Consider the following 22,704-nt stretch of genomic DNA (forward strand, 5'->3'; position numbering starts at 1 on the left):
GGTGCCACTTCCCATCTCTTTAAATTCAAAGGCTGCCGATTTCCTGAAAGAGTCAGCCTCTTGAATGGGTCTTGGGATAGTGATAGAAACAATGCATTACATAAATATTAGAAATTGTCCTTTTACTTTCGTCATGTTGGCTGGAAAGCTCACTGTTAAGAGAATGCTTGAGAGATTTCAGCACCATTTACCTTGGTGACTTTACCAGCAAAGAGTGCTTTCCAAGGTAGGAATCAGAGTCCACAGCCTCACAATTGTTACCTTGGTGTCCTGCTTGACGTTTTGTCTTGGTGAAGGGTTGAAGATCCATCTGCCAAGTGTTTGCGAGTAGCAAAGATTCGTGTTGGTCTAAGTCATAAGTAGTCATCTAGAGGTTCTCCCAGAGATGTAGTTGGTGTTTGTAACTCCACTTTGCTCATCATACCCAAATCTCACAAAGAAATCAATACAATTTATAAAACCTCTAAGTGGAACTTGCTGTTTTGGCACCTCACAAAGTCTGCTGGGTGCTTGTGCAGGGACAGAGGGAACCAGCTCACCGGTGTAGGAATGGGGAGAAAACCCATGTGGGTGGTAGTTGGGACACAGGTGCTGCTGCATAAGGAACCATTGTGTCTGGTCTCAGTCTGCCAATGTTGGACACGTTTGATCAAAGAAATTACACATTCTCTTTGTTTTCCATCCTTATACTGTCTGTCCCCAACTGTCCTCTGCTCTGACTCCTGCTATTAAAATACTCGTGCTCTGCTTTCATTTGTATTTTCCTACTTGCGTCTTGCTCAGCGATGTGAACAAATCTTTATGCAGCATGCCTGTTCTGTTGATATCGTTCTCCATGTCCTTCAGTCTGCAATTAAATGTTTTATCTTGTACATGCTGTTTAAATTCTGTCCTTCTGAGTATTTAGTGGAGTTTTTTTCCCCTCAGGAGAATTCCTTCGTTGTGTAAGTATCCAACTTAATGATGCAGTGGAACCACCTGCACAGAAGAGCTCTTTCATTCTCCTCTGCAGTTATTACATCGGGTTTGAAGGTGGTTTTCAGGAACGGTGTAGGCAGTAGGTTCATTCTGGATGGCAGCATCTCCTGTCACAAGGTGATGAAGAGCTGATCTGGGTTCACTGGCAACCCACAGGACAGGACACTCTTGCGTTAATGTTTCTCTGCCTTGGTAACGTGATCTGGAGATCTGACTTGTGACCGATCACCAGCTTAGATGTTTCCAGCTTGTGGGAGCTGCAACACCACGGGGAGGGAGATCAACCCCATGTTCCCATGGGAGGGTGGACTCTCCTGAGAGCCTGGAAGGGCCTTGTGCTGACCAGGAACCATCTCTGAGCAGGCCCTGCAGGGCTGGGCAGCGTGGGGAGCACCTTCCTTGCGAGGGCTTTAAACAACAACCTTAGCCAAAGTTATTTGAAACTGTGCTTAACTGATTTGGCTTGTGCTGGTCTGTGTGATGCATGAAGTGCCACATGATGGAGGTGTCCTGGTTTGTTGGTTTTTTTAGGTATAAAAGGTAGCTTTTAAATTTGGTTAAGTTGTTTTAGGGCATCGCTGAATTTATTAGCTGCTACAGACAAAAACTGTATGCAATTCGCATGGAAGACTTGGTGCCGGTGTTTAATTTGCTAATAGATAAAGTCTCCTCTTAATTCTGAAACTACTTAAAGAATTGCCGGTGGCACATGGAAAACTCTGGAAAGTATTCTGCTTAGGAAGGGTTCCTTTCCTAGTGTGTTTTTCTGCTTCTCATCTTCATTTGTCCCTCATTGTGTTTAGTGAACACAAGAGTTTTGTTTTGTGCATTACCTTGAGCCACTCCCGAATTGGTTTGTAAAATCATAGTTGTCTGCATCACGTTCGGTTGATGCCAGAGACAAAATGGCCAAAAGTCAGGGCAGTTGAGACCTGATTAAACAGTGCTTTAGAAGTCACCGCAAAGCAAGGGGGAGTTATTCTGATTTTAGACTCATTGATGTCTCACATTGACCTTTTAACTTAAGAAAAAATAGGATAACAAAAAAAAATATTATGCTTTAGTTTTGTAACATGCTTTGAATATTCCTTGATTCTCTCAGGGTCACTGAAAGCATCGCTTTGCAACATCACTATTCCTGTTAGTAGTTTCTCAGGTAATTCCAGAAATCCACACTTTCAGGATGGGAAGAGTTAATGTTTGAAGATGTTTTTATTTCTAGTTTTGTTTCCCTTCCCCTGTGATCTCAGCCTTTTACTCATTTTGGAATAGCTGGGGCCAATCTCGGTTCTGCTGACACCGAGGATTCGGTCCCTCTTGCCACTCCGGAGTTTGTGCAGTTAAATGAGAAAAGTCACAGATTTTATTGTCTTTACATCAGCCCAGCTCCTGAAGCAAAGAAGGTAAATGAGATCTGTTAAGGCTAAAGAGTGAAAAGGTTGAAAGGAAGCAATGGTTTTAATTGTGATTTAAGAAGCAAAGCAGAAGCCCAGACCCACCCAGTGCTTTTGCTGGTTCCAGTCGGACGCAGCACTTGGAGTGGCCGCTCAGAAGAGCCAGGGGCATGGCTGTGACTGCCTTGCCAGGTGCTACAAACCCAAAAATGAGTGAGTAAGCAGAGTTCAGCTACCTTGAAACCTCGGCCAGGCTGCTCCTGCTGGTCTCTCTGTGGCTGGTGGCTGAAGGGGGCTGTTTCTGAGGACATCTACAGACACCGCCTGGTAGCATGTAGGATTTTGTGGATTGTTACCCTTTAGCGATGCTTATTGTTTGTTTGGGCAGACAGGTTTTCCTCTTTTGAAGTTGTTGCAACATTTGCTAAAGTCATGTTTATGCTTGGATGGAGAAGTTGCTGCTCTGTGCCCCGGGGACTTGTCCTGCTCTCTTGAGATACAGAATCCTGGCTCCCTTTGCCAGGGTCTTTTCGTAAGGTTATGTCAAAGAAGAGACCTTTTGAGAAGGGAAAAGCTATTGAATGCTCTAAGAAGGTGTAATTAGTTGCAATTTGGTTGGCTAAAGGACCATCATGTGATAATTTGAAAAATTTGGTTTCCTGGTAAACAAGTTAATGGATTTATGCTCGGTTGCACTGCACTTTCAAAAAGCAAAATGGCTCTAGGGCACATAAGTAAAGTTTAAGCTCTTTCCTTGTTGTTTTAAAATAAGTAAAAGAAAACACACTGTCAGATTTTCTGAAGAACAGCTTGGCTCCCTGCTGTTGATAAGTAACCTCAGCTTAGAATTAAAGCCACCCACCTTTGTCTTCAGGATCTGGAGCAGACGAATGACTCGCTTTCCCTGTGGTTCCACTTTTATATTAGACTTTTCTCCGCTTCTCCATCTTGCTCTTTTTCTGCTTCCTCGCTGTTTTCTCCCACTCAGTCGTTCTCTTTTCTCTCCCTCTCTTCTCCTCTCTCTGTCCAAGAGGGACACTCCCGTCACACTTGAACTGTGGACTCAGGTCCTTCATTGAAAGACATGTGTTAAAGTTCTGTGACGACCTCTCGCTAACTCCAGCAGCTTCCCCAAGTCTCAGTGCCATTTTCTGCCTCAGTGCAACTTATATTTGTTTCATGTCCACTGCTATTACTGTCTGCAGCCCCTCTGGCCATCCCTTCTGTAACTGAGGCCCTTTGTTGTAGACGTCTCCTTGCCCATTTGCCCACAATAACACAAGAACCTGAGCCTTGATGAAGACACAAACTCTACTGTAGCCCTGCTAATAGCAGCGGAACGTGCATGCAGGTTAAAGGCCTCATTTGTCTCTCTTTATGCAAGTTTTTCATAGTTTTGCAAGGCATTAAATCTTGCTTTGCAGATAAGAACAGCAGCGTGGTACCCCCAGGGCAGGGAAGAGGGGAAAAGCTGTAATTATCTGCTGCAAGAGTTGGGTCTGGCCAGGAACAGCCGCCTACCTTGTAGTACTGGCAGCAGGGGGTAATTGGCTGGTTTTTGGTTAGAGCAAACACTTCGCAATTGGCTTTGAACTCTTCTGTATCTCCCTAAGTGAAGGGTGAATACAATGTGAGAAATAGTGGTTAATATAAAAATACCTTGGTATTAGATTTTAAGTTGACTTAACGCTCTTGCCATGTTTGTCTCCTTTCCTGAGAATGATAATGCTTGAAGGTGAGGTGGAAATAAAGTCAAGTGTGTATGTGTGCTAGAGAATTACCTTCTGTGGTTTTATCCTTGAAAAGTTGCATTTTTAAGTTGCACGGTCCTAAAATGTGCATTTACTTGAGGTATGAAGTGAACTTGCTTGCTCTGTCTCTGCATTTGTGCTGGGACTGACGAGGGCTGCCGAAGACAGAGGAGAGGGCTTTGCTACCAATGTGTTCAAATACATTCAACTCAGCTTTCTAATTCCTGGGGCAAATACTTGATGTGACTTGCTGGGCTGGCAGTTTTTATGTAGCATTTACACACTAAAAAGGCCTTTTCCATCTCCTCCAGCTCTTTCTTGCTAATCCTTTTTTGTTTATAATTTTCCTCAATAAAGACGGAAGAAAAGTTCTTTGAACTGTATTGTCGTAGAGAATGAGATCATCAGTGAAAAAAAAATACAAAAAAAAAGGAACAGCTGGTTCTTTGTTCTTCTGCAAGGTGCCACCACTCTCCTTTGATTTTATCATTGTATCAGTGTTATACACACAGGGTTTTGGAGTGGGTTCAAATAGACCAGGTTCTCAGGTCGAGGAGCTGAACCTTCCGCAGAGCTGCTGTGCACCCAATGCAGCATCGTGCTGGGGGACACCTGCCGCTCATGGCTCTGTCGCCTGGGAAGCTCCGAGAGAGGATCCAGGCTTCTAGAAGGCTGGAAGAATCACAGAATCCCAGAATGTCAGGGGCTGGAAGGGACCTGGAAAGCTCATCCAGTGCAATCCCCCCATGGAGCAGGAACACCCAGCTGAGGTTCCACAGGAAGGTGTCCAGGCGGGTTTGAATGTCTGCACAGAAGGAGACTCCACAACCCCCCTGGGCAGCCTGGGCCAGGCTCTGCCACCCTCACTGAGAAGAAGTTTCTTCTCAAATTTAAGTGGAACCTTTTGTGTTCCAGTTTGTACCCATTACCCCTTGTCCTATCATTGGTTGTCACCAAGAAGAGCCTGGCTCCATCCTCCTGACACTCACCCTTTAGATATCTGTAAGCATTAATAAGGTCACCCCTCAGTCTCCTCTTCTCCAACTCTGGAGCCCCAGCTCCCTCAGCCTTTCCTCACACGGGAGATGCTCCGCTCCCTTAATCAGCTTTGTTGCCCTATGCTGGACTCTCTCCAGCAGTTCCCTGTCCTTCTGGAACTGAGGGGCCACAACTGGACATGATATTCCAGGTGTGGTCTCCCCAGGGCAGAGTAGAGGGGCAGGAGAACCTCTCTGACCTACTGACCACCCCCTTCTAATCCACCCCAGGTACCATTGGCTTCCTGGCCACAAGGGCCCAGTGCTGGCTCATGGTCACCCTGCTGTCCCCAGGACCCCCAGGTCCCTTTCCCCTACACTGCTCTCTAGTAGGTCAAAGAAGTACAGATCCAGTATATTCTGCCATTCTAGCAGCCTGCATGATGGTAGACAAGAAGGGAAATTGTCTTCTGTGCGTGCATTGCCACAAGGGCATCAGCAACTGTGTTGTCTGCAGTGAGGTGGCAACAAATCCTGTCCCCCTTGCACAGAGCATTGGCCCAAGGGGAACACTGGTGGCTGAGTGCCCAGCCCTTTCCCTATTTCTACTTACAGACCTTGGGAGAAGCGCTTCTCTTTGTAAAGGACCTCATTATTGGGTTTTGCAATGCCACAGTGCAATTTCAAATAATACTCCTGTCTCCCATCCATCTCCGTTGCCGTGTCTCTGTATGTGCACAGAGGGGTTAGTAGGGTACAGCTGGGTAATAAAACATGTGTTACTTGATTCTAAACTGCATTCCCTGTTGCTGAACATCTCCTGTATTGCAGCTTTTTTGTGGCGGAGTTTGAATGGGATGACAATTTTGCACCCACTTTCAGATAAAATGGTTTTAAATCCCAGAGGTCCTGAGTGAAAGAGGCCATCCAAGTGCCTTCAGCGTTTTTCATCACAATAAGATACGTCCTTCAGCTCTTGCTTTGATTTCGGCATATGAAGTGTCTTGTTTAATCTCTTGTACATTCTTATGTAAATTCAGATTTTTAAAAAATATGTCCCTAAACTGATAGCGTATACCTCGCTTTAGGGGTTGTTGTGCAGCTTTAGCTTCACTGTAGGAGGATTTTACATTTGGGGTGAAGCAAGGCTGTGGTTTGTAAAGTACTTGTTTCTGTAAGAAATGTAGGTTATAAAGTGCATCATGGTGGAGAGCTACATGCCAAGACTTGAAGTCTCTGTTTGCTGGAAAAGTAGATTTCTTCATCAAAATGAAGGTGGAGTAAACCATGTGTAGCAATCTGTGCTGTGTGGTCCATGTGCTGTCCACCCTTTCCCCTTTTTCTCTGCTCTCTGACAAGACTTTTTCAATACATGAGTGCTGGTTTAACTGTCTTTTCTTTCCTTCAGGCCACATTTTCTTTTTTCCTTGGGAAATAACACAGGAGTTACAATGTGAAATTTTCCTTTTGTGACTTTGTTATAAGAATTAATGAGACTAGAAAAACTGTTTGCGGACCTGGAAGAGAATCCTGGTGAATAGTATCTATCTATCTATCTATCTATCATTCTATGATTCTATCCACAAATCTTTTTCGTTTTAATCAGCAAATAAACCAGGAGAGAGCAGTAGGCAGGTATTTCTGTGCAGGCTTAGGCTGGTGTTTTGTCTAATACATTCAAACACAGAGATTTGAGAGAAGTCAGATTGGTTGATCGTTATGCTATATCTTCAAGTTCTCTTAATCTGAATTTTTTGGGGGTGATGGAGATAGAGTGATTCATACTTGAGCAAGACAAACCCAAGAGCTGCCAGTTTGCATTATGTCAATGTATGTAAGAAAATATTTAGATAGAATTTCCATTAAAAGTTCAAAAGCAGGGGGCTCATGCTGACCCCAGCTTTTAGAAGCTCTGGTGGGAAACCTGAATGAAACTTAACTCCGCTCAATGTGTTTTCGTTGGCTAACTCTATGTTTTATTATCTCATGCAATGAGATCTTTCTTGGTTTGTCGATTTTCTACCGAGGACGAAAAGTTCATGTATGTAACAGTGCACATATTGAATTAAAGTACCATTAAAGACATGATGTAATGACCCTCTCTCCTTTTCCTTTCATCAATATTTGCCTGCAGGGTCAATACATTACAATATTGACTTCAAAGTATTCAATATTTTTTTACCTTTTGAGTGTGTTGGCTTCGAGTACATGTAATATTAGACCTGTTGGTTGAACTGTTGGTCTAAGACTTACTGTCTAAGTAGTTTCAGGCTTGGATGCCTAATCCATGTAGAGCGGCTTTCCAGGCATGTGATAATATCACAACACAGCTGTAGGCAGCTTTCTGAGGTGAACCATTTAATCTGCAGCCGTTTCTCCCAGCTTCCTAACGAGTGGTGGAATTTGTCCCTTGGTGTGCGATGGGATTATTGCCCTGTCCCCCTGCTGCTGTCGTATTTACTCTCTGCAGGACCCTCCAGCGACTGTAGGTTATATGGACAAATCTAAACCCCAGCACCCCAATCTTCCATGTGCATTTCTGTCACCTTTACATCTGTGCTCGGTCGAGTGCAGCTCAGAATGCAAGATAATACTTTACGTACTCAAAGTGCCGTGCAAACGTGGCTTAGTAAAGCTAAGTTTAAATTGTTCCGCATTCAAACGCTTGCACAGGGCGGGTTGGTGCTCACTCTGGGCAGTTCTAATAGGAGCTTGAACCTTCTCATGTCTCCTCTTCACCTGTCTACATTTCCATTCCCACTCTGCTGAGATCTAGCACCGATACCCATCCCATGGGCAGAGCTGGGCTGCGTAGCAATGGCAGCTATGAACCATTTATCCATCAAAAAAGTGGCACTCTAGAGAAATGCTTTGATAATATTCTCTGCAAGGTGTATAAACAAACAGGATTGTCACCCGTGTGGTATCTTATTACTTTGTCTTTTTAAAAAAATTAAAGAAAAAATATTTATAGATACCAAGAAGTTAGTGAATTCCTCTACAGAACCAAATGTTATAATTAGGAACCCGCTGCACTTAGAACTATTCTACAAATAAGCATCTCAAATCTAGTCTAGTCCTTCCAGAGAAAACAAAGGTCAATAGGCTTCTTTGAGGACTAGCAAACCAGAATTTCTTGGACCAAGGTACTAATTACTTCCAAAGCTGAGGGTGAATGCTACTTCCAAATCCAAATGATTGCCAAAACCTCATGATAAACCTCAGTAGTACTCCTCTCTAGCCTAACTTTTGAATTAAGATACTTCTAGACTGAGCTCTAATTAGAGAATAAATGGCCTGATCTGAAGGGAAGGCAGGATGACAGGGGGAATATTCTGTTTGTGGAAAGCTGCACTTCCGGTCCAAAGTCATTGAAGAGTTCCCGGGTCGCCAGCAGCAATTTGGGCTCAACCAGGGTGGAGTGGAAACAAGGGCAGCTCTGAGAACCCAAAGGTGTGTGTGACCTGATGCTCCACACCTGGGAACCCATGTCCTGCATTGCCTGTCTGCTTCTAAGGTGGGACCCCATATTTCTTGCTTACTGTGGTCTGACAGCAAAGGGATGAGGACTGGGCTCACTATTACAAGCTCCTGATTGGAAAGACTTCTCCGCATGGTTTTTAAGGGGTTTCACATACCCATCGCTGTGCTGAAGATTCACTCGTGTGTGTATTGACTCGGATGTTGTACCAACAGTGAGTTTGCTAGTGTGCTGAGAGACCACAGTTTTCATATCAGATGGAAGAGGGGAAAGAAGAATCATTTTTGAGAGGTCTAAGCATAAGGTAAAAAGGCTATGGTAGCAGTGAGAGAGGGGTCAGAGTTAAACGTGTCAGCGTTTCATTTCTACCTGCAGCTTACTGACTTCTCGTGCAATTTCAGGGAACTTCGAAGTGGGTGTTCACATCGCAGATGTCAGCTACTTTGTACTGGAAGAAACAGCACTGGATAAAGTAGCGAGTGAAAGAGCAACCAGCGTGTACCTAGTGCAGAAGGTAAGGGCGACTTTTCCCTTTTTCATGACAACTGTGTCTTCCGTTTACCGCAAATTCATTTTAAAGGTTTGTTTTCAGATGCCTGCAATCAAAATCTGGCTGTTATTGCAGCAAACCTATAAAAATGAGTAAAGTGATGCAAGCACAAGAGCTGCTGGCTACCTTGGAGCTTATGGAGAGAGCACGGGGAGATGCAGCAATTCCTGATCCTGTGCCTGCGGGCCGAGACCCGGCTGTGCCAGGACGTGCCAGCTCAGGAGCAGCTCCGTGTAAACGGGGCTCTGCTGCTCTGGACTTAGTTCAGGGCCCAGAGCTCCATAGCTACGTTTGCACCATGCTGACCCTGAGATAAACGTGACAGTTGCAAGCTGGCTCGTTTGCTCCACTGCTGAGAGCTTGAAATTTGTACGTCTAGTGGTAGAGGTGGAGAGTTTTGTCTTTGTCTTCGATGCAGTGGTACTAGCTAATCCCTTCCAGAAGTGGATGCGTAGCAGAGTAGGGCGTAAAGCACCCTGTGCGATCTCACATCTTGAGGTACAACCGTATTTCACAGATTTTTATCTGGGTATCCCAAATGCTGGAGAAATTATAGAATCATAGAACAGAATCATAGAATCATTTCACTTAGAAGAAACCCTCAGGATCATTGAGTCCAACCATAACCTAACCTGACTCTAGCACTAAACCATGTCACTAAGAACCTCATCTAAATGCCTTTTAAACATCTCCAGAGATGGTGGCTTATGTCTTTTTATCATGTAGTGAAAAGACATTTGAAATTGTTCAGATTTTAGTGTAATGGAATGAAATGTTAAAGTCAAGTTTAAAGTTGACTTCCACACTTTAAAAGTGAACAGGTTCAATTTTAATGTTAATGGAAAGGAAGCATCCAGGTTTTTTCTGTGCCTGTGTCATTTTCAGTTGAATGTGCAGGAACGTTTCCTAGCCCATCCGATCCTGCTGGTGCTGAGCGTGCGGGGAGCTTGGCTGTCGGTGTCCTGTGTTGGACTGAGGCATCGGCCGCATGAAGAGGAGTGCTGAGGCAGTCTCATCGGAGCAGGTTACTTTGCCTCTCCCCACACTCTCATTCAGTCAGGCTGGAGTCTCTGCAGCCCTTTCCCAGATGACAACATGTGTTTTGTATAATAAATAAACATATCCTACTCGCTACTTAGGATTAAGGAGGATTCTTCCCCTCCCTTCCTGGATGTTCACAGAGTTGCTATCTGAGCAGGATCTTGTAATGACGCTTGTTGCATATGATAAAATGATTTATTTTTATGCTATTGAAATCGGATTAGTGGTTTGATGTCAAGCTGTTAACTTCTAGTAGCTGTTCCATAACTTTCCTTGGGTAGAAACAGCAAGTCATAGCTTCAGGGGGGTCTCCTGGTGGATTTTAGGTCTCTATGGGTATGGGTTGCTTGGAGTAACCATGATAGCGATGCAGAAGTGCCCCGGTTGGCTCGGTGGCCACCAGCCCAGCAGCTCACAGGTACAAGGACTGGCTGTGCTGGAAGACACCAGGTAGCAGTGCCTTACTGTTCTCCAGGAGTGGGAAGCAATGGGAACAGCAGTTCTGGCACCAGAGCCTTCCCAGTCCCGCAGCCTCCCCAGGGATAAGCCCTCATCTTCTGCAGCGCTCTGCTCGCCCCTCTGACACACAACTCAACGGCCGTAGCTCGGGGGTGTCACTGCGGGGCAGCAAAGCTGGAGTCCAGCAAGTATTTCCAAGTTAAAATACTGTGGTTTGAAAGCATGTGACTATTTTTTTTTAAAGGGCAAAGGAAGAATTTCATATAGAAAGGAAACATTTCATGAGAAGCGGGTTGAATTCGAAAAGCTTGTTGAATTTTCTTTCAAAGTGCTCTTTCCCACCAACACTACCAGTCAGTCGTGTACGATGCAAACATATCTATTGCCCTTAATCTTCAATTGCTCTTCCACTACCTGTGACCAACAGTCAGGATTAGTGTTTTACCCACACTTCTGCCCTGCAGAACATATATTTTAAGAGCGCAAACTGGGTTAGATGATGAAATGGTCGATGTTTTAATTACAAGAGATGAAAAGGAGAGAGGGGATGGGCAGAGGAAAGCAGCCAGGCTGTCTGATACAAGATGGTAAACTGACTCTTGTAGAAAATATGCTTCCCTTTGATGGAACTGTTTCCTAAGACAGCTGTGATTCTGCTAGAGGTTAGCACTGTACTAATCCTCCCAAAGAAGTTAAATAAAGCCACATATTTAATTTTCCCAAACCATGTTTCCAGGAGGGGAGTTATTGTATAATTGCTAGCAGTCTACTTAATAAAAGTCAAAAGTTTTTTGAAATAGGAGTGTATCAGGTTTTTAGAAGCAAGAAAACATAAACAGTTTCCTCTTTTTTGGCACATCTTATAGTGTTATTTTAGGTGTGAAGCAGCTCGAGTGAGAGGTCAGCCATAAATCCCTGAAATATTTTACTGGTCCTATTTTATACTGGAGATCAAAGATCGGAACTGTAAGCCTATCTTCACGTTGAGTCCAAGGACTTCGAGACATTCACTTTTGACACCAGCAGGTTGTCAGGGTGTTGATGTTTTGATAATCTCAGGCTGAGTAACAAAGAGTTGCTCGACATGTGAATTCATGGAAGTGTTGATACAAGCCTTGAGCAGAAATCTTGGCTCACAAACAAATTGCCTATTTCCTTTGAGTATCTTTCAGCGTGTAAGCAAGAAGTTTGCTGAGCCCACCCCATTGTTGGACCTCGGTGTCCTCCTCCCAGCTCTGGGCAGAGCAGCTGATGGAAACTCTCAGTTAACACCGTCCCTCCCCATCGCACCGGTGATGGGAGAAGGGGTCACCCGGCAATCAGCTGAACCGGTAGCCAAAGCAGGGTGCCGGCAGAATGGGGGTGTGAAAATAAGGGGCTTTCCTAACCAGAGTTTGTTCCCATTTCACTTTTCTTTCACTGATTTTTGCTCTCTGTTCCTTCCTTGGAAACCTGCTCCAGCGAGTCCATTGGTGACAGCCACCCTGGCAAACCCACTCTGAAACTGCAGCAAATGGTTCTGGTTTTAAAGGGAATGGGGAGTTTTATCATCCCAGTATGTGTGTGTTCCCTCCCAGTGACCGTCTCCCTAGGAATGAGTCTGGGGCTGGAAACTTGGTTTCTGGAAGGACTTTATCAGCCAAAGAGGCAAAACAAAACCAAATCAAGGGCTCTCACGAGCAGGAGGTGAGATCTTCCCATGTCCGAAGCAATTCCAGCACGCAGAGGAGCCAGCTGCTAAGCAGTGTGACTGGCCATGGTTACAGGCCCACGTGTTCTATAACCCCAGGACAATGATGTGTAGGAAGACATGAGGAAGTAATTTTTTTACAATGAGGGTAGTAAAATGCCACAACAGGTTCCTCAGAGAGGTGGTGGATGCCTCATCCCTGGAGACATCCCAGGCCAGGCTGGACAGGGCTCTGAGCAACCTGAGCTGGTGAAGATGTCCCTGCTCATGGCAGGGGTGGCACTGAGGGAGCTTTGAAGGTCCCTTCCAACCCAAACTGTTCTGTGATTCTATGAAACATTGTTCTGTGATTCTATGAACATTGTGGGTATCAGCCTTTCGCTCAAAGAAGTGCCCTTTGCAGGATCTCTTGGGCCCTGCTGGGCTTGTGGAGAGAGATGATGTCTTTTATTAGCCTGACTGATAGAGAGGGATGAAAACCAGACAAGCTCTCACCACCCAAGCCTTTCTTCAGCCCCGGTTTCTATGATACATTCATTAGAAAAGGTTTCCTGGGGGCCGCAGGTCCTTTTTTTCATTGTGAAAGCTTCTTCCCTAGCCCTGCTGGATCTCTCCAACTGCATTTCTAGAGCCAACTGAGTTTATACACACCCGTTCCAGTGTTGCAATCCCAGTATAAACCCAGGTGACTACATTTCCACCTGCAGTAAAATCAAGCTGAATGACGCGATCCCCAACATAGTCACAACCGTAGCAATTTGCTGGGGAAAGCACGCTGGAGTTGATCTCCTCAGCAGGGCTTCATTAGCTGGATTTCTGCGTGCCCTGGCACTCCAGGGCACCTGGCAGACCCTGCTGTCTCGTGGCAGACGGTCACAGGAAGGGCAAAGCATTTAAAAGGTGCCGGGCAACCTTGGGATTATTTGAGGGAATGCTATGCAACCCTGATATTTTGCAAATCTAGGCATTGAAGATGTACTTAGGGAAATCTCCTCTTATCCTCCGTCTCCTTCAGAAAGAGGTGGAGGTAATCCTATTGCAGAAGTTCCTTCTGGGCAGCCCCTGGGTTACTCCTGAAACATCTCGCTCTCCAAGTGTGACACGATGGTGACATCTTTTTATGTTAAGTGCCGGGCTCCAAGCTACTAAGAATCCTTTCAGCCTGTGACTGTGTCATGTTAAGGAAAAAGGGAATTTGTGCTTAAACTTCTGTGCTCTGTGATGGTTGATTCTCTGTGTAGAGTGTGAAGAGGAATCGTGATGTTAAAGCAGAAGGAGGCAGTTAGCCAAGACTGTCATGATGTTGAAAACAGGTTTCTTTTACTTCAGGAAGGTAGATACAGTTGAAATACCTTCAATGCAAGGTGACATTGTCTTGCGTTATGCGCGTATTTGCTGAGCCCAGGAAAAGGTTGATTGAATTCTTGCCCTCCTGTGAGGCTTCTTCCTCCATGGGTTGTGTTAAGTTACTTTGCCTAAAGTTTCTCTCCTGTAAAACAAGAGTAATGTGGGTTGATGCTTCTCTATTTAACAGTAAGTTTGTTACAGCTAATTGCTTGGTGAATGTTTAGTGCCGTAATTATGATCTGAGTTAAAGCTTTGCTTGTGTTTCACATCATTGAAAGCCGTTCCATAGAATTATAGCCTCTTGAATCCGATATTAATCCTGCTCAAGTACACTTAAAACAAGCATCCTGTTGTTTCATTCGGGCTGTTCTTCCCGGATGGGCTTTCATGTTTCATGTAGGCATTTTTCTAGCAGACTGTTATTGCTTCAGGAGATGTGAAGGGAAAGAGGATGCACTAAGGCACAAAAATATTCAATAAGTACAGACCATTATCAGATAATCAATCACAGAGGGAGGGAGAGAGAGGAGAGCTAGGAACTGCAGCTTTTAATTTGGGTGAAAAAGGACACGGGAGCTTTTATTAAATTACTAGCACTTTGTTCACTGTGACCTGAACTTCAGGGTCTCACGGTGGCCATGGGCTATCTTGGGCAGACAGGGATTTCCGATAGTCTATAAAAGCTATTTTCTCTCCTTTCTGGTATGGGTTGGCACCACACACGCTGAATTTATAACCCCGTGGTGTGGGTGCTTCCAGGCAGCATGGCAGAGCTCACGTACTGGATCTGTGAGTTATGAACGTACCAGTATTGTTAATGTACTGTTCACAAATGGAATAACAGAGTTGACGGCCTTTGTGTTGCGGGAAACAGCTTATCATAATCTGTGCCCCCGTGACCTTCCAGCCAAACCAGTGCTGCCGTTCGTGTTGTGAGTGACTCCTTGACAGTCGCAGACCATACAGTTAACCTTTTGGCATTAATATGCGCTGTAATTAGGATGGATTTATGGCCATCCTCTGATGCCAAACCACAAATGTGATTAAATATTTTAAGAGTCTTTCCTTCAAAGCGAACGGGAAATAAGAAATATGTGCACTTGAGGAGAAAATGGACACCTGAGACTGACTTTTCTTACTGTTTTGAAGAACGATTGTTCCCGTGGCATCCAGATAGAAAATCTTATCTCTGAAATCACCAAATCGGTGTCTCGATGTTTGGAAGAGGGGTTTGCATGCCAGTTGGCTTGCTGCTGATCCTATATTTACAAGGTGGCAGAGCAGAACAATCAACACAGAAACCAAATTAAATAGCTAACATATTTTATGGCAACTCAGTAGAGCATTTCTCTCTGTGTTTTTATGGGTTGCACACCCCACTCAGCATAAACAGGTAGGAGATCATGGTTGCTCTTTGAGAGCAGTTACTGCTTCTTCACAAGTGTAAATAATGAGAAGGGAAATAAGAAGGTGCAACTCTAATAATTGGGTTTGCTTCATTAAACCTCGGCTGAATGTTATCTTTACTGGGAAATAACTAAGGGGTGGTAGAAACACTTGGAGCTGCTCAAGTGTGCTCTAGTGTCAATATGGTCCAAAACTGTTGCTTTGTTCTGTAATCAGGTGTGTAACTGATGGTTTGGTAATTCAGTGTCCAGCAGCAGAAATATTGATTGGTTATAAGGAATTAACACAGGTTAAAAACTCCCTGCCAAAAATTTCTGCTGGCTGACATTGTGTTCAAACAGAGCTGAGTATAGTAAAATAATAATTGTTCTCTCTCTGTTTGCAAACACCATGTTCATTAGCAATAAAACAGGTGCTTTTGTTTATCTCACCTGCATCTACACGTTCCTGTCTGTGCTGCAAAGCTTGGCTCAGTCTTTATTAAGCCAAGCACCACTCCGCTGATGCATGGGAGGAGTTTCAGTTTTGCTTTGCAGGGAGCAAACTTGCATTACTTGCCTGGTTACACAGTCGTCAGTGGCAAAGGAAGAGACAGTTCCCAAATCCACGCTCTTCAGCTCCTGATGGCCAGGACCATGTTTCTTCAGCATTAAGTTTCCTGATGTGCTGAGCCTTCCTTGTTCTTCTCAGTGTCAAAATGGCCGTGAGGAAGAAGGGGGAAAGCGACCAAATTTTGTGACTGTAAAAGCTGCAGAGTGAAGTGTTTGTGTAACCAAGGGTGCAGGATTCTCCAGCATTCTGTTCCTCAGAGGGGAGCGCTGGGAATGGTTCCCAGGCTGGAGGCTGACAGCTCCCTCCGGTGTCACTGAGGGATGGCGCTGATGCGAGTGCCGGTGGCCTCAGCAGTGTCTGCCTCTCCTTTCAGAGGACCTGAGTCGCTCGTTCTGTGCCAGCATGCTGTTCACCACGTGGTGTAGCTCTGGCATGGGTGATGCATCCCAGAGCTATGACACGACCACAGAGAACGTGATCCTGAAGGTTTAACGCATTTTCTCCTTTTGTGCATTGTTGAGCCTGTCTTTTACCAGCTGGCCAGGGAAGCTTGGCCACAGACAAGTCTCTGCTAAAAGCCCATATCTAACCAAGACTCCCTTCTCTTCCAGGTGATCCCGATGCTTCCCAAGCTGCTCTGTGAGGAGTTGTGCAGTCTCAATCCCATGCGAGATAGGCTGACGTTCTCTGTGGTGTGGAAGGTGACTCCAGAAGGCAAGGTACCTCAAGTAGCAGACAGTCATCTGCTAATCACTTCTCCCTTGGTGGCCAGTCCCTACTCTTGCAAACAGAGTGGTAAAAATGTCATCCCTTAACACCCAGGTAGACAGCAAAGGACTTGTCGGTGAATAGTGGACCATGTAGAACTATCCCTGTGTCTTGTCTCACTGATGATACCATGGAACTTCCAACTGGAATGATCTCACAACATGGTGGGGAAAGGAAGAGTATTTGTATGAATATCAGGACCAGAATTGCCTGCTTCTTGCCAGGTCACCCATTGATTTAATGTCGTACCTCCAGCAGCAATTCAAAGCTAATGCTTTGGGTGGGACGAGCTGTTGACCCCTGATTCCAACCCTGCCATACTCTCACAGGCAGTTGTGCAATTTGGTGGATGTGGGCAGTATCCCTTTGTGGCCTCTCTGGTAAAACAGACTATTTCAGCCTCTTCAGAGCTGCTAATTACATCGATCCAGATAAAGCATGATGGGTCTTCAGCACAGGCACAGCTCCATCCTCTGCGTGTGCTATTTCCAGGGAGCGGCTGCGGATGCTGCCTGTGTGTGCAGCAAGCTGCCCCCGCTCCCTGCCAGCTCTCCCCAGCTCTTCGTTTCTCTGCCTGTTCCTCTCCCACACTTTGTAACCCCAACATTCTACTCTTTGGTGATCACAGCGTCCCCTTGCTAATTGAGGAGGGCTCAAGACTGCCAGTACCAGAAGACTCTCTGATCTATGAGAAATACGCTTTTTGTACTCAGAATCGTTTTTCTTTAACCGGTGTTGTGCTTATACACATCTATCTCTGTGGAGAGTATTTCCTGTGCAAATTTGCTAATTTTTCACAAAGATTAACTTTGCTTCCTTATTATTGTCCCTGCTGCTCTAAAGGATACTGAGTGTTGTTTTGTGCATTAGTAAAATATCGTGCAGTCCAATGTCTCAATTACTCCAGCAAGTCCCTGCTCTGGCACCAAGGTGAGTTTTATTTGTTCGCTGTGAAAAGCGTTTCGCTTCCTATAGCGACAGCATGATTGCTCACAGGGCCTTTTAATAGTAGCTACTTGGTGGGCCTTTTATTGACTCTGAGTGGTCTTTGAACAGCTAATAGTCAAGTCTTAATTAAAATAAGCTTTTAATTATATCTTATGTCTCATACCCTGCAATATATACGTTATTTGCTTTTCAAACAGTGTTCAGACCAACCCTGTCTGACCAGTGAGGAAATGGAGGAGCTGCAGCATCTGCCTTACACCTGCCCAGGGAGCTCATCCCTGCAGGAGCTGTGCCCTTGGAAAGCAAACTGCCTATGGCCATCTGGGTAAAATGCTTCTCCTAGGAGCCTTTCGGGGCTGCAGTCGTAGTGGAGGTCACTTGATTTGAAAATCGGGCGAGGGCTGGAGAAGAATTTACTCCGTCCAAGAGGAAAAGAGGTTGTAGGGTTTTTACCCAGCAGGTCATTCTTGTCAGAGCTTATCTGTGAGTTGGGACAGAATGTGTCTCCTGTGTTTCTAGGTGTCACTCTAGCCTAATCGCAGTGTGAACAGGATCACCTGCTCTCCAGGCTCTGCTGGGTGAAAGGGAGGTGTGTCAGAGGCCCCCACATGGCCTTTGAACCTCAACCGGTGGTGGTGAGACATGAGAACGCTGACACCGAGGGCAGGACATTCCTCGGTGGGGGATGGACGGGGCCGAAGGGCGCTTGGTTGCACCCCGTGTGCGCAGCAGCGTCGTAACCTTGGGCTTGCAAAGCGGAGCCCAACTGCACCGCTGGAGGTGAGACCCGCTCTGAGCCGCCGCTGTTACTGTTCCAAAGCAAATAAGTCTAGAGCTAATGCATCTCCCAAGGAAAAGCCATGCAGATTCCTCACTTGAATGTGACTATTGATAAGTTGTTGGGATTTTTAATTCTTGTTTTTTTTTAAAAAATAATACCAGGCTCAGCCCTTTCTGGGAGACAGGCACTTTGTTGTTTCTATTGCTTTTCGGTTCTGAAGTTTTTATCTTCTAGTTTTCCATAAGCACAACAAATTATTGCCTGTGCAGCGCTCCACAAAGCTCAATGGACTCCAGTGGGATAGTGTGACATGATCTGAGAGGATTTTCCAAGGGCAGAGGCGTTAACAGTCTTGTAGCATCTGTGCTGTTCTTCAGAAGCAGAGCTGGGCATTTATAGGAGCAACGTAGCACGTTCTTGTTCAGATGCAGTCAACAGAAAGATATTTGAAAACAAACGATGCGACTCTCCTTATAAAGGTATTGCCTGCTGATGTTTGAAGCACAGCCCTGCCAGTTCCTTCTACCAGTGAGGAAGAGAAATTGCTTCAGTTTGAAACAACCTTTACAAACAATGTGTCTTCCAGACTCAAAACTGTTGTCATCAGCCAGGACGTGATATGGACGCTGCCTTGCATAGGGAAAGTCCTCAGCCTCACGCACAGCTATGTCTCACCCTCAAAGAGACCCGTACCGCAGGGTCAGTGCTGATGGAAGGGTTTCAGCTGAGCCACGCTGATTTTCATCACACGATGTGCTGGGGACTACAGCTTTTTCTCAAAAGCAACCCAAGCTGGGGAAGGGAAGCTTTAACACTAAAAATATCTCAGATGGTGGTGCTCTGCCTGGGGACTGGGTGCACCAGGTTTGCTGTGATGGGGGAGACCTTGCAAACCTGTCTTGTGGGCTGCTTGTAACCTCCCAGTCCCAGTTCACAACCCCAGGCGCTGCTCCTCAGCTCTGCTTTTGCCCATCTGTCAGCTACTGGTACCTGGATCAGCCAGGCTTGTGGGCTTTCCCTGCAGAAACGAAGCTTGCCCGTTCCTCTGGTGGGGCTTCCAAACCAGGGACAGGAGGCTGTGGTTACCCTAAGTCTGCTCAGATGGACGCTGAAGGCAAAGACAGAGGACATTTCCAGCAAATACTTGGACGGTGGGCAGAGTTAAGTTAGCGTGCCCTGCAGCAAGGCCGAGTCTGGCAGCTCTGCTCACTACACACAGGGACTACTGGACTGCACGGGGCAAGATGCATCCAAAACGCCATTCCTTGCCTGTCTGAAGTGTGTTTAGTGCATCCAGGCAAACTTGGTGAGAAGGTGTTTATTGGGTACGTTAACAGGAGACCTCTCAGGGTTGTCACTGTCTAGTTTACACCTGTTAGAGCCATTGCAGAGTGGAAATTGGATGCTCTGCATCATGCTACTTGGTTGCTTTTAGAGAGACCAAGAACAGAAAAAAGGAATTGGGAAAACAGAGAAATAAAAGAAGTTTAATGTCTGCTAGTAATGGGCTGCTTGTCCTGACACTTTGCCCTGAATGTAGCCTGCCTGAGATTTGAAATTCTAGCTATATTCTGGGAGGCCAATATGCTGCATCTCTTGGCTTGCAGGGAAGGAGTGGAGTTCTGCAATATTTGGCCTTTTCTAAGGAAGCAGAAAAATGAGATTTTGTTGAAAGCTTCACGTTCAGACAGCGAAGTGGAAATCTGGTCTGTTGCCTCCTGTGAGGGACAGAGCAGCTCTTGGGAAGCCAGTGGCACAAAGCACCATGCAGCCCCAGAGCTGGTGGTCAGCGCTAACCCGGGGCTTGGGGAAAGTGCTTCTCTTTGGAATTACCCTTCTGGATTGTGCCCAGTTTTAACTCTTTAACATGCACGTACATGATGAAATTGACTCACTTTATAAAGTACAATGAGGGTAGCATAGTACAACAGTGAGGGCCAGAACTCCTAGTGACCTTTAATGCAGAAATTAATAGCTGGAGATGGAGGAACTAGCAGGGAAATAGAAGTTGTGTCTGAAAACATTTGAACATCAAACTGAAAGAGCTGCCTCTTACAACCAGAGGGTCTGTAGAAGTGCTCAGTTCAAATGAAGGCTGCTCAGCCTTGCTCTGAGATCATCTCGACAAGGGACGATGCCTTTTTGGTGCCTGGGTACCATCCATGCATTACTGAAGTCTGACATATCCTTGTTACCAACTGGTCTTCAGCTTCAGCTCTTCATTTAAAGAGCAGTGCAGCCCCTTCCACACTACAGATCATGCTCACTTAATATCAGGAGGTTTTTTGGGTCCAGCAGGTTTCCTCATATGTTGCTGACCTGCCAGATATGGATCCTGCATCACCGCAAGAAACTGGACCACACTTAACAGGGTGCAGCAGAGTGTAGAGCAGATGCTGCCAGCACTGTCACAGCATCTCTGTCCAGCTTTGTGACTTTCTCTTCCTTTCTTTCTCTTTGGCATAGAAGGAGGGGTGCACAGAATAACCATGAGCCAAGGGTCAGAGCAGTTTACATTGCAAGACATCACTTGCTGCATCTCCGCTATTAGGACATTTTCTAATTAGAGATGAGCTTAAGCGCCCCGTGACTTTCAGAGCTCTGAGCTGCAGTTACACCGCACGTTTGTTCTGTGGGGCAGAGCGAGGCAGCAAAGGTATCTTGAGGATCAATCCTTTTATTTTAAGAAGAGGGTTTACCTCTCTGAAGCAATGTCCTTGCTGAGTCTGTCTGAGAGCGAGCTGGCTGTTCTCCCCAGACACTGTCACTTGCAGAATTTACCTTGTTCTGTTGTTGTGATGAAGGGGTGAGGTGACACTTGTAGCTAAGGCAGAATTACGGTTCTCCGTTCATTCTCTGAGCACTTGAGCTCTGAATGGTTTATCACAGGCTGCAGCCATCTCCAGAGCCCTTGTGCCAATGCTCTTGACTTTTCTGAAGAACCTTCTGCCCTTTGTTCTTCTGTGCTTTCTCACTGGCTTGGTGAGCTTTTGGGCTCTCTTACGTATCTCAACTGAAGGTAGATTTTCCTTTCTGCTTTAAGAAATAATTCTGAGTCGCTGCTTCTACGTTGGTAGTCTGTTACAGAGCTTAAAATGGGAGTGGCTTCTGGTTTAAAATAAAACAATTTAATAGATGATTTATTGATCATTTTCCTCTAGATTCCAAAATAGTTTGGAAGCCCAGAAAGGCTTGAGTTTGAGCCTAGGGCCATAGACACAATCAGAGCAACAAGGGGTCAGTGACTCGTCATCTCTCCTCCAGACCCACCAAAGTCCTACTCAGACACTTTCACGAGTGCTCATCAGACACTGGTGTTCCTGCAGTACTCCTGAAAACAGTATTTTAGGGCCAGCCGCTCGTGCCCTGCTGGCCACACTTTAATTGAAGAGATGGAACACAGTCTGCTCTGTTTTAGATAGGGGATCCTTTCCTGCATCTCTGCATCTGCCTGTTGCCGCTGCTGCACCTGGTAACCTTTGAGTGAATCATAGGACCACATTTCGGTTGGAACAGACCCGCAGGATCATTGAGTCCAACCATAACCTAACTCTAGCACTAAACCATGTCCATAAGAACCTCGTCTAAATGTGTTTTAAACCCCTCCAGGGATGGCAACTCCACCACTGCCCTGGGCAGCCTGTTCCAATGCCTGACAGCCCTTTCTGTGAAGAACTTTTTCCTGATATCCAGTCTGAACCTCCCATGGTGCAACTTGAGAGCATTTCCTCTTGTCCACTTGCTCCTTGGGAGAAGAGACCAAACCCCTCCGTGCTCCAACCTCCAGCTGCTTTCAGCTCCTGGATGGGCTGTAGTTCTTTGAGCTCCATGAAAGAGCGAAATCATGTAGAGGAGGGTGATCCAAGCAGTTCCCTATGTATATGCACAATACATTGTACATATACATGCTCCTAGACACTAGAGAATCTGTATGGACAGAAGGCCTGATGTTCCCGGTATGAGAAGATCTTCACTTGAAGATCACGGTCAATTCCGAGGTCTGGTGTCATTCCTTCCAGTGTTAGTACAACTTCCCAAGCCTTTGTGCACTGGATAAATCCTCAAATCAATTAACATTTCTCAATTTTGCAGATCCTTGACGAATGGTTTGGGCGGACAGTCATCTGCTCCTGCGTGAAGCTGAGCTACGACCACGCACAGAGTATGATCGAAAGCCCCGGGAAGGTGTTCTCACCTGAAGAACTTCCCCCTGTCTCCCCTCAGCACTCAGTAGCTGAGATACAACAAGCTGTGCTAAACCTGCATCGAATCGCCCAGCACCTCCGCAGACAGCGCTTCATCGATGGTGCTCTGCGCCTGGACCAGGTGAGTCCAGCCCTTGCCGGGGTCTCCTGCTCCACAGTTTCATGTTGTGCGCCCTAAGCATTTCCTCATCAGTCTGAAAACTCAAGGGGGAAAATAGGACCGAAATAGAAAGGCAGGTTTGTGCGCTAATGTCGTCGGGAAAGTGGCATCAAATGATGTACCAAAAGCACTAAGTAAAGTAGGATCAAAGGAAAAAAGTTCCTGTTTTTTAAGGAGTGTTCTATCTTGCAACATTTTCGAAATCCTAAAACCCT

The 22,704-nt window shown here is 45.7% G+C and overlaps 1 protein-coding gene across 3 annotated transcripts in view; it reads left to right on the forward strand.

The window, feature by feature from the left end:
• DIS3L2 (DIS3 like 3'-5' exoribonuclease 2) overlaps positions 1-22,704 on the forward strand; it is a 191,343-nt gene that overhangs the window by 103,989 nt on the left and 64,650 nt on the right. For all 3 annotated transcript variants that reach the window (XM_065844959.2, XM_065844960.2, XM_071812717.1), the window contains 3 exons: positions 8,983-9,095; positions 16,239-16,346; positions 22,217-22,450. In XM_065844959.2, the coding sequence (XP_065701031.1) occupies positions 8,983-9,095; positions 16,239-16,346; positions 22,217-22,450 (455 nt within the window). The remainder of the gene's footprint in view (positions 1-8,982; positions 9,096-16,238; positions 16,347-22,216; positions 22,451-22,704) is intronic.

The sequence above is a fragment of the Patagioenas fasciata genome, chromosome 9, assembly GCF_037038585.1.
Source record: "Patagioenas fasciata isolate bPatFas1 chromosome 9, bPatFas1.hap1, whole genome shotgun sequence".
Taxonomy (NCBI): Eukaryota; Metazoa; Chordata; class Aves; order Columbiformes; family Columbidae; genus Patagioenas; species Patagioenas fasciata.